Source organism: Calidris pugnax, unplaced genomic scaffold (genome assembly GCF_001431845.1).
Source record: "Calidris pugnax isolate Ruff unplaced genomic scaffold, ASM143184v1 scaffold219, whole genome shotgun sequence".
In the NCBI taxonomy this organism is placed as follows: domain Eukaryota; kingdom Metazoa; phylum Chordata; class Aves; order Charadriiformes; family Scolopacidae; genus Calidris; species Calidris pugnax.
In genome coordinates this window covers 9014431-9027242 of record NW_015094507.1, presented here as the reverse complement: position 1 = coordinate 9027242, position 12812 = coordinate 9014431, and the positions used below count along the sequence as shown (strand labels likewise).

General features: G+C 36.3%; 1 protein-coding gene across 1 annotated transcript in view; it reads right to left on the bottom strand.

The window, feature by feature from the left end:
* The window catches only part of SEC63 (SEC63 homolog, protein translocation regulator), a 62363-nt gene that overhangs the window by 16636 nt on the left and 32915 nt on the right, over positions 1-12812 (bottom strand). Inside the window, exons 8-11 of the mRNA XM_014964705.1 lie at positions 11877-11985; positions 9896-9990; positions 6460-6592; positions 5248-5340 (exon numbers count right to left, since the gene is read on the bottom strand). Of these exons, the coding sequence (XP_014820191.1) occupies positions 5248-5340; positions 6460-6592; positions 9896-9990; positions 11877-11985 (430 nt within the window). The remainder of the gene's footprint in view (positions 1-5247; positions 5341-6459; positions 6593-9895; positions 9991-11876; positions 11986-12812) is intronic.

The window sequence follows — 12812 nt, the reverse complement described above, 5'->3', positions numbered from 1 at the left end:
AAAATTAGTCATTTAATATTCTTCATGTCTGCAGAGAAATGGAAAAGCAAAGCAAAGCAGACAGGAAGACAGGTTTCCATATACTGCTATTTAACTTTGTTAGAGAACCGTCCGTTCATAAATAAGACTTCTCAAAGCCCTGTTTAGAAAACTCGTTTCAGAATTCCCCTGCAGCTCAGGAGCTGCTGAGAGTCCAGAACTGGCAATGTTTGGGTCCTTCTATAGAAACACTTTACCATGAAATAGAAAAATAAGTTAGATTCTCTTTAGAGAGCCAAGAGGAAATTAAGGTATTTAATTCTTCATGTTTTTTTCTGAACTCATATGTGGCATATAAAGGATTACAAAAGGCATTAGTAATCTATGATGCCTGTCATTTTATTTAATTATCAGCATGTGTATTTTCCCTACACTTTAAAACCTTCTCTCAGAAAGAAAAAAAAATAATAATCAGCCTTTGATTACCTTGGCTGTTACAGATATACTGCATATAAATATATAAAAATAAGTATGAATACAAGTATCTCTGTGTGTACATACACAAGTATATGCGTATACAAATATGTGTATTTGGTAATGGATGTATTTGGCTGGTATCAGCATATTTGGGATGCTACAACAGGGGCATGGAGGCATCTTTCAATAGCTGGCCCAGAGAGATGGCCAGAAGGAACATGCCCACTCTGTTGGGGCCGTGTGGCCGCACTCACCACACCATCAAGGCAATTACAGATGTGACTAAAAGCAGGTTTACTTACACCTGGGTGAGAAGGCTGTGACCTGCACCTGACCAAAAGGGCACCAAAGCAAAAATTGCTGAATGTTTAAATGCCAATGGCCATATACTTTGATAAAAAGCAGGTTTAAGTTAATTTTAAAACATTTTACAGAGTAAATACGAAAAGGTAACAAATATGACAAAAAAACCTCCAATCCGATGTTTTCAGTGTGTCTTGTCCTTCAGAATGTTAAATGCATATGAAAGAACACTCCACCACCTCTGCTCCACCTGCCCTTGTCCCCTCAAATGGCCTGTATATTCATTAATTGCACCAAGCTAGAAATATCATCAGCTATCAAATCAAATTACATGGCAGGAGCTGTGTTGGGTTGTTTTTTTTAAACCCATTACACTAATAAACACTGTGAAGATTATACACAAAGCAAAGAGAAAAATAACGCCAGAGGGATTATGAATGGAACTACCCAGCTAGAAATACTGGTAAGTAACAAAGATGTAATTTCTACCTTTCCAAAAAAAGTAGCAATAGAAAGACTAATTTCTCAACTAAATGGCAAAAAATTTACCTTCCATTTTACCTATCTTTCATCTCCCCCATACTTTTTGGCTGCTGCTAAGGAAAGTCATAGGATATTTAAATTACAAAACCCACACTGCAAACCAAGTTAATAAAAGAATCCCACATACTCTCTGACAAATTGGCTTTTGCAGGAAATCCACCTAGAGCTTTGAGACCACAGAGCCCTAGTCGGAGTAGAAATGCTTCTCTTTGTTAAAGCACTGACTCATCGTGCAAAGGACAGTAGAAAAACATTTTAACAAAGTTGGAGAATATTATTTTGGTTTCCTGAAAAAATAACACAGGACTTCCTACTCCCCAAAAGCAGACTTGGGGAGAGACAGCATGGCCTTTAACACCACCCAACTGCCCTACCATAAAATGAATGCCATTACTGCATGTTTTGACAGCTTCGCCAAAGTGTACAAGACAAGATGACCTTTAATCACCCAAAACCTATGACGTTAAAGTAGTCAATCACAAACTTAAATGCAAATCAAAGTTGCTTGTGAAGGAATGGTCTACCATCTGGGTCAAACCACAACCTCTATGAGACTGCAGCTTCCAACCTGAACGAAGAAATGCAACTTGGACCTGAGAGCCAAACTGGTGCCTAACCCTTCAGCTGACAGTTACTAGAGCACATTCCATGTTTTTTTGGCAGCAAAGACCTCACTTGGAAGAGCAGCTATCTGCTTTTGATACATAATGATCTCAAAGAAGCCATCAAGATAACTGAGACCCCCTGATTATCAACTACCAGTTAATCATCACAAATCTGTGGAGGCAAGCAAGGGATGCCACAGAGCAACGCACGTTTTCAGGCAGCTGCACAGGAAAAGAAAGTCTCACAGACTATACCGAAATTGGGCAAAAGAGCACATGACATTTTATTTAAAAGGCAGCTCATAATTGCCACATTTTACTGCTAAGCTGAAAAAAGCTTAGCAGTAACAAAAAATTGACTGAAGTGAGAATGTTATCAATTTTGGTTTTATGCAAGCAAATTAAAACTGTTCCCTTGCAGATAACAAATCCAAAGAATAACAAATTCAAACTCATTTGCAAAGAATGCTAGCTTTGTTAAAAATTAAGAAGTAACCATGATTAAACACTTTTTATGCTAAATTCTCATTCTTTGATGATAGATTGCTTCTAATGGGGCTTGGTAAGAAAGGCAGCGCCCATGGCTTTTATGTGGATGCATAAGCACCCTGAGGTACCACTTTTTCTTTTTTTAACCAGGAAAACAAAGTGCCAAGATTCTGAAGATCCATCCAAGGTGCTTATCCTCAAAAGACTTGGTCACAAAGTATGCATAAATGGCTAGGGACAGATTTTTAAGATAATAATAATACAGGATATTTAAAAGACAAATGAATGTAGCACAAAATGAGTCTCCTCATCCCATCACCAATTTAGGTTTCATGAAGAAAGATTTGTCCCCAAAATATTTCTCTAGCTAATATTAACACATGCCATCATCTTTGTATTTTCACAGATCAGGACTGCTGAATATCTATGGCTAATTACAGCAAGTGATAACTTTATGTACCATGTTATGGCTGATGTAAGTGAAAATTAGAACTAAACCCAGAAATATCTGTAGTTAAGTTTTAAGTCACTTAAAGTGATGTTAATATGACATAGACATAACCTGAAACAAAGCAGTCTCACAATTTTCAATATTAACTTTACTCATATCTTAAAAAAAAAAAAAACCCAGTAAACAAACAATGACACCTTTTCAGTTTCCAGTTTATTCCCAACAGTAGTCATCTGGGAGGCAAAATCTTCACTACATGTACAGTCATCAAAAAAATAGGGTCAACATTTTAAATTTGCTAAGTGACAAATAGTAAAAATGGCAATTTTGCTTTAGATCAAAGACAAAATTCTGAAACAGTTTACAATCAAGTCCTCAAGTTCATTCTTGCTGGCCTGATGGGCAACTCTTTCTTATCACCTTTCTTTTAATGCTTTGTGCTGAGCGCACTGGCTTGGAAGTGAGAGGAAATGTTTGGTACTAATTTCTGAATATTGCCACTTTAAGACTTTGAAAACAGTTTTGAGAAAATCTGCTAAATAAATACCCAACAAATCCTCAACTCTACCTATGATACACTTCTACTTTTTTTCCAAATCCATAGAAGTAACTTCTGCCATATATAATGGCAGCTATAAATTCTGATCCACTTTCACAGACTCATTGATGGAACTTCAAAGCAGTTATTAAATACACTGCATCTATAAATAATCATTTTACTGTCAAATTAAAAAGGTATCTCCGTGTACATACAGAACTAGAGGAGAATAATAAAGCTACTTGGAGGTCATTCGAGCTGTAAACTGTACCATGTACTCTCTTAAGTATCTTATTTCAACTTTTACAAGAAGGGCTATAGGTGGCTTGCATTTTTCAAAGGCTTCCAGCTCTGTTGCATAAAAAAAAAAGCTTCTGGCTGTATTATTTTGGTTTCATTTTGCACAAGAGAAAACAAGTATTTGCTAGTTGACTAATATATACATAGGCCAATTTAAAAGACATCTTGCAGAGGTTTGAAGAACTTTTATCAAAAGAGACAAACTTACATTTGGCATACAAAAGGGCTTATAAACAAGTAAAGAGATGTCTTCATTCAAGCATTTTTCATAATTAGCTATAATATGTGTACTTGATCTGTCTGAGTTAGCAAAACTTTAAAAAAAAAAATGGGGAGGGGGAGGGAACCCTCACACTTCCAAAAACCAGCTACTTAGCTTTTTATAAAATAAATTATTAAACTATTAAAGTAATAAAGTTTCTTTGCAACTTCGTCACAGTTCTGGTCTGGAGAATATTCACAGAAACATATCCACAGCTGAGCTCTTAATTGATACTCATTAACAAATATGATCTAATATTAGGTGAAGATTACTTCTACAATGAAAAACATGGGAACTGTTTACTTCCAGGTTTCCAGCTTCCCCCCCAGGCAGTCTCACAGACTAGTCAAGACAGGGTTTAAAAGAGAACTAGAAATATACTTCATCAATACTTCTTTCTAAAATAGGACACGTAAGCCAGCATGCAACATTCGTATCTGCTCACCTCTGTTCTCTCATACTTTATTTGATTAAGAACACAATTTCCAGCAACACTTGCAATACTGCTGGGAAAAATCTTTTCCAAAACCATCCTTGTTAGGAGGCTATCAATGCTTGTTAAAGGAATTTGGTCTAGTACAGATCAACCAATAAATACTTATTTGGTAGCAAACCAAATGGTCACCAGTTTGGCATTAAAAAAAAATAATGCCTTGCCTATGGTTGCTGCAATAAAAGAATGAGATCCCAGTCTTCTTTTCTTTACACTGCAAGCAAGCATCTTCAGTGTAATTCAGTAGAAATAAAAGTGCTTAAATATTACATTTCAATTAAATTGTAATTTCTATGGCAATTATGGCAAAGCACCTGCCCCTCCAAGTTCAGAAAAAACTACATAGCAGGCTAAACAGCATAGGATACTTAAAATGGAGAAATAAGAGCAACATACAAAGATGTGATGACAAAGAAATGATCCAAAAAACAAGTGAAACTCTGAACACGAGAGGAAGAACTGTAAAAGTGTAAATCAAAAGACAGATGAACACAAGATTTAATTTATACTAAGTGCTTTGCTACTAAAAATGATGAGATGTTTAAGAAAAGGTTTTCAACGGCATTTAAGGAGAAACTTAATTGCAAAAATTACAAGATGAACACACATACTAAAGATTTCAGAGCAGGGCTTGGCAGCAGCATTTCAATCCTCAAAACAGAGAACTCTCTCATTACAGTAAAAAGAGGAAAAAGTGCAGTTAGGCATTTTTAAATATCACAGTTGAAGTTTCTCACAAGGACTTTATGAAGTACTGCAATGAAGAATCATATTTACTAGTTTTAGTTATACAGTTTCTTTTCTTACCTTCCCGGCTTCGAGCCATTATTATTAGTTGACAGATTACATTAATCATTTCTTGAAGCAGCGCAGGACTCTTTTTCAGGATAAACTGCTGATCTGCAAGATATAACCAGCTGCAATTATGCTGCACTTCGATTAGGAAAAAAGGAGACAATTTACATGAACTGAACATTTAATGGTGCAGTCTTCATTTATACTCATTCTTGTGTTATTGAAAGTACCACTTGAATCTCACTGGCACATCCACCTGTAACATTCCCTAACAAAACAGGAAAGCGCAAGTGCTAAGAGGCAAGACAAATCTTGTGTACCAGACAAGCAGCTTCCACGCCAGTTGAAGAAGTATTTATCAGATTCATCTAAAAAAGCAACAGGATGGCATAGACAATTTACCAGTCTTATTAAAATAGCTTGAATTCTTTAGTTAATTACAGGTTTAAAAGAAAAGGATTTTTAATTTTAAGTAAAACACCAGTTTGGGGATAAACATTATTTGTAAAGTACTAACTACTTCCATATACAGATATGTGAAGTTGTACGTATAAACAGTAATTACATAGCAAGGAAGACGAGAGATTTTTAGTAAATATTTAAAATTCAACATTTTTCTTTTGTAAGAAACTGGAAGAAACGAGAGAAAGCATTTTAACTGGTCTGTTGTGGTTTGTCAGGCTAAGAAACACTAAGTTTCACAGTTGAAACTTAAGAACTGCATTTAGAAACATTTCAGTCTGTGTATCTACAAGTATGAAAATTTGAAAAACACAAACTGAAGCTCATATGTAACTGATATTTAAAGTTCTAATATTGTCATTTTTGCTTCACACAGTGGGCTAAAAACTCCAGAAGTAACCAGTATGGAAATGTTAGAGAGCAATATTATGCTTGTCTTTGATTTCTTTACTCTGAAAAGCAAATATACTTCAAGTTTAACGTTTTATTCTATTGCAAACAGAGAAAAAAAATTATCAAAGTCACATTTGCAGCCAAAAGCATTGAAAAGTATGATATCAGTATTACAGGGCTGTCAAGAGAATAAGTAAATGCTCACTAAATGTTTTAAAGAGTCATTAAAGTTGAAAAACTAAGTACACTGCATAGAGATTATCGAGCAGAGATCCATGTGACTCTTTAATGGACAAGAATTCTAAGTACTGTAGTGAACAATGTGTTGCTCTGTTTCCAACAATATCTGGTTAGGGGAGAAGCCATTACCTTCTTCAAGGACCTCAGGAACTTTCATCCTGGCAAGATGAGTCAACAGCAGAACTCTGGCTTTCAGGCTGTAAGGGCAGGTGAGTGGAGGCTCGTTCTTCTTTAAATTTATGCCACCAATTTCTCGGATTAACTAAAATAGTTAAACACAAACAGCTATTTTGGTGCTAAAGAAAAAAAAATACAGGAGGAGAACAGTTTACAAGTTAAAAAAAAGCTACACTCACAAAAGCAAGCCTTTAAGTAACTTCTCCCTGGAGGGTTCTGTATAGATCAACATTAGACATTTTTATTCAAAATGCAGCTCCAAAAAAAAAAAAAAAAAAAATAAAAAAAACCCCTTAAACGCCTTGTTTCAACGTAAACAGCAAAGGATAACTCAGAAGAATGCATTCACACATAATATTCAAATTTCATCCACACTGCTAGCCATGAGTTCAACATACAACATACATCACAAAGGTATAATGGAGAAGAAACGAGATTAGCAAACTATGGCACACCTTCATGTTTTTTATATAATAGACTTGACAAAAGCATTAAGAACCTACGTATGCCTCTAGGACTATGGTAAATAGGAGTACCATACAGAATGGACAAAACAGGTTAAGGTATTTTAATGATGGATGCAGTACTAGTGCCTAAGAAAGGAACAGAAACATAAGCAATTCCACCTTTTACACATGTGCCAAGCAGGCAATCCTAAACTCCCAGAAAATATTGCTAGTAGTGGACCAACTTCACACTGAATGTAAATAAGCCCAAAAGACCTAAAATGCGCTTTCAAATACCTCTTTTTCAAAAGCCATTAATAGCAAATGGATGTTGGAACAGCTGCTTATTATTCTAAGATGGTAAATGCTGTGTATCGTATGTTCTTGGAGGGGGAAATTATAAAAAAAAAAAAAAAAAAAAATCAAAAAATGCCCTTAAATGCCTTGTTTCAACGTGAGAGAGGGGGGACAAAGATTCGTACACAAGAAACTTTCCTTGAATAGCATTGAGTATATTTGTATTGATAAATATTTTTAAAGTTTGATTTTATTGCCAAGATTCACTAGATTCAACCATATTTCCAAGGTATTTGTACTAAACTCAATATGCAATAGCAACAGCATTACCTTGAGACCTCTCACCAATCTAAGACACAGCCAACTTCTTCAGAAATAGTCTCAGGTACCACATGAAGGAGGGTTATAAGCCTGAACTCCCTGCTAGGCTACAGATCAAGTATTTTAACTTATTTATAAACAGCACCAACTTGAAAAAAAGCATGGTATTCTTTACTCAGGATTACCACTCTTGGTTCTGACTAGACCAAGATGCACAGTTCTAACAGGTCTCTCTCATCTGAATTTGTTGAAGACCCTGGAGGGACAGGCTGCAAAACTGAGTAACAGAAGCTCAAAGTTTGTAAGAATCAATACATGGCCCAGAAGCTTCAATTCTCAGGTCAATAAGTCACTTGAGGAGAGGCCGGGGTTCCAGAATCTCCAGCCACAAAGGGAAGCAAGGATCTCAAGAGCCAGGCTACACTGACCTTTGCCCAGTCTTTTGCTACACTTGAAAAAAGATCTTCTAACAAGAAGCTCCCTCTAAGCACATCCTGGTATGATACCAGACCAACAAGAGTAAAACTTGGGTAAGAAAACTATAAAAAGTACAGATACTGGGTTTATGATAAAACAGTGAAATAAAAATGAGAACAATGATCATGGCTGCCCCAAAAGCAGGATATACTAACAAAAGTTATTAGCAATACCCTTTTGTATCGATGCTTCAGAGACTTGTACTGCCATAGACTCAGAAAAAAAAAAGAATACAGATGACACCAATTACAGGACCTTTAGAAATGGAACAAAATCCAACAGCATAAATGCAAGGTCATGCATTTGCATACTAACAAGAACTGCAGCTCAAAGATGGGAGCTCGCTAGCTGGAAAACAGAAAAATATAAGACAAGAGAAATCCAGGGCACATAGTGATCTCACACTGGTTGTATTAAACCACCATCTAAAACAAGCTGTGGAAAACAGTACGCTGAAAGTTACTCCCTGTAACAGGAATAGTTGTGCCACTGATTAAGGCACTGCTATAGACATAACATGGAACACTGTGAACAATTTTGAGCAGATAAAATAAAAAAATAATAATGTAAAATATAGAAATAACTGGGAACAGTACCCCATTCGGCACATAGGAGAATGAGGGAAATGAGCCTTTTGGGAAAGATGGGATTAAAATACAGCAGCTTTTCTAATTTATAAAGACAAGAAGAGAACAAATGGGCTATTGCTTCTGTCTATAAACGCATTAAGGACATACACAGCAAGAATCATTTAGACTCAAGAATAATGATGACAAAACATAGCTATAACTTGGTCACAAACAAGACTCCTAACCACTAGAACAGTAAGTTCTGGAACAGCTTCTCAGTATGACATGGTTATGGGAGGCTTGACTGCCTTTTAAATAAGGAATGATTAAATGTAAAGGGCTTGTACAACGCCAATGCTTGCAACAGCAAAGGAGAAGAACTGATGATCGAGGTGATCTTTTCTAGTCACATGCTCCCACTGCTGAAAAACCCTCCTAACTACCCTCCTTCTCCTAAAGTCCACAAGATGATAAAGAATTAGAAAAAGACAAAGCCAATTAAATAAAGAGGCATCTCAGTTTATCTTCTTAATGTTTAGGACATGAAAGTATGTTTACAACTTGAAAATTCTATTGTGTGCATGCACAGGTTAAATCTGTGAGACTCCCCTCTCCCCTTCCATTTTGCAAACTCAAATCATTTTGAATAATTTTCACTGGAGTATTTTGTATACCGTGCTTTAAATTTCTTGAAACCAAAACATTAGTTTCTGGTAAATCAGATTTCCTAAAACTCTGCTAGCAATAATTATTTGCCAAGTATGCATTATGGCATCTCTGTTGAGAAGGCTGAGTGGAAAAGAAAGTAAAAGGCAATGAGAGAGAAACTGACATTCATGGAGAGATATTTATAATATTTAAAGATATTCTAAGTTCAGACTTCAGATAATTTTATTTCAGCCTTAACATATTTAATCAGATCTATGTTAATGAATTAAAAGAACTTTCTCAAATGGCGATCAGCTCCTCATATCAATACTCAAAATTTGTGAGAACTGACACCTTCCCTAGTTTACCCCTCCCCAAAATCCCAATCCAGCAGTCTAAATACTAAATTGATTCCATTTAAGCTAAGCATTATCACCAATTAATGGTATCTTTTCTTTAAAAAAAAAATAAATTAAATCAAGTCTAGCTTCCAATTCCTATTTCTGTCACATCTCAACAAAATTAATGCCTTGAGAACTTGAATTCCATCAGCTGGTCACCAAGAAGCACCATCTCCCTCTTCCCTTGAAGAGGTCAGTTATTTATAAAACATCTCTTGATATAACTAACCTGTGGTATCTGAATGTTGTCTGCTGGTCTGCTCGTAGCATCTTTATTGTACTGAGGATCAAATTCGGATGCGCCTGCTAAAACCATGATAAGCCCTGCAAAGATAATTGGAAGCAGACAGAGAAAACATCAGCAATACCCAACACCACTGAGCGAGTTCTTCAGAACCCTCAGCCATGAAACTTATTCCCACTCTTCCCCCAGCAACCATGAATATCCATGTTCTCTATTTAATAAATCAGTTGCCACAGGGCAAAGGAGGCAAGAATTAATGCCTGACAAAAGAGATCGCTCAAGGCTCCATGGAACATACCATCAAGTCCAGCATTTGACTCTAAATGTCTATAAAAACCATAGTTATGCTTCTTTAGGACTGGGAGATGTCACTGCACAGCAGTTTGACTACCCCTGCATGCTCATAGAACCCATGCCTCTCAGCACTGAAAATTCACCAAATAATATTTTTTTCATTATTAGAAAAACAGTTTGATAAATAGCCCTGCAAACAAATGCCACAAAGATGACAGACTGCTCTTTTCCTAATGCGATTAGGAAAATCCATACTACCTCAAAATACTCTGTTGTGTGGTTTAGAGGAAAGACCTACACAATGAGGTATTTTAGCCCCATTATGAGCTTTCTGCTCATGAACATTAGACTCCTCAGCCATAGACAATAAGAGAAAGCTCACCCCATCATTTACTCCAGTTAAAATAACTTTTTCAGCAATAGTCATTCAAGCTTCATTCTTAAATTTTGAGCAAGTTCTCTTCTGAGCAAATCAAAGTTATTTTTGCCTACTTGCGGCACTCAGTAAATTCCACCTACAATTAGTCAAGTTCCCTGAGCATCAATTTTCATTTCCATTCTCGATTATCTATCTACTTCCTGAGCAAAGCATATTGGAGAGTTTCAGGCAACTATAAATACTTTCCTATTATTTAAAATCCACAATTGTGGATCATCAAGAAAGGAAGTGGTTTAGACTCATTTGTCTTGAAATCTAAAAAAATATCTAACACAAGAGAAGTCACGCAGATTTTTCACTGCTTCCCTACTCCAGTTTGATTACATCTGCCCAGGGTTAAGCCTTGAGTTGTGGCACTGGCACCTCACCACCGTGGCACTGACAACCAAGCAAAAGCCTGACCTGATCACCATGTGGTTTGTCTAAACCACCTCACCCGCACCTCGTTTTTCACTCTGACAGCACAACACACCTCAGGGGGAAAGACCTGACCTGCCTCTCACCCCAAGACTCCCTGAAAGTGTTAAGTCCTTAAATAAGGCCACTTAAACTTAGGGTTAATTAAGGGTAGTAAAATCCACTCTAGAGCTAATACCAAACTTCAGGCCCACATCAGCCTCCAAACTGAAAGATCCAATTCTCCACAAACATAATAGATCTAGACATTTCCCCAGAAAAAGGGGGTTTTATTCCTTTAAAAGTGGACAAGAAAAGTATAATAAAAAAACTATAAACGAGTAACAAAGGACATGAAATGTATAGGGAGCAAAAGCATTAAAGATAAATTTAGCTAAAACATAACAGAGAAGAATAGAGAACCAGAAATGCTATTTCATTCTTTGGCATTATAAAAAACTTATGACAGCCCCTAGAAAATTCCCAAAGCCTATTTTTTTTACATTAACAGAAGAAAACTCACAGAGAGAGCCTGCGCTCCTAGTGGCCACACAGTAACTCAGGACCACAGGCAGGTCAACACCTTTTTCCCAACATACAGTATCCTTTTTCTTTTTAATTGTATAGGTAGACAGCCATAAATATAGATCTATAAAACTCCCTCTCCCAAATATTTGTCTTCATACAGAGTACTCTTCACCTGCAACAAGTTTTTAAAAACACTCTAGAGAAACCAGAAACATTATTTTAATTTAACAAAAGCTTATAAAGCAAAAGCACTTTAACATCAGCAGATTGACATTTCCAGATCAACATTTCACAGTGCCTTTTACTTACGTTTCATGTCCATGTTCCGTGTTTTATAGACAAAATACGTATATATTTGAGTTGTCCGAATGAGAATCTGATCTCCACTGTATCGTATTGATCGGTACCACCAGGAACCCTGAGAAGTTTAACAAGAACAAACTGACATCAGTTACAATGAAGCATGGAGACAGCTATGCTGGATCACCTCATGCATGTTCACAACCAGGTAACTCAGCCCAACTGATTTTATCTATGTTAGGGTCAACTCAATTTCAGAAAGGATAGGGAAACAAAAAACATATTTACTGACAAAATTTTAATAACACATCAATATATTCATCTGAGAGAATCTGATGCAAAAGTTTTTAGGTGATCTCAAGCCTAGGGAACTCACCCCAACACATGTACACTGCTTTGTTTATTTTTTGGTGGTGGTGTTTCAGTGAACCCACTGAACAGTAAATCCTCTGGATCTACCACTTTCCATACACATGGTAACTCCTTATTGTGCAACACATTTGAATCAAATTCAGTTTAGGCAGACCAAGACCAAACCAAGAACAAAATAAAAGATTTCTTTCATTATGAGAAAATTTGCAAAAAATCATTTAAGACATCTAATCAGAAAATGCTTTTCAGAAGGGGAGTCCGGAGGTGGCCCAGTGCCCTTGCTGCAGATTTTCAGGATTAAGCCATATGCCTTTAGGTTTGCAGAAAAAAAACTTTTCCAAACCTTCAGAAACACTCCAATAATTCCCTCATTAGCATTCTACTGGTGACTTCAAATTACAGAACTGACTGTACAGTGATTGTACTCTATAATGTATTTTAAGAAAAATGGTGTGCTGGGCTGTATGCTGCAGTCTGTTCATTACACTCCTTCTTGTAAGCAAAGCTCACTAAATGAGAAAAAAAAACATACAAGATACTTCTCATTCTATTGTAAAGTGTATCACAAGTGAG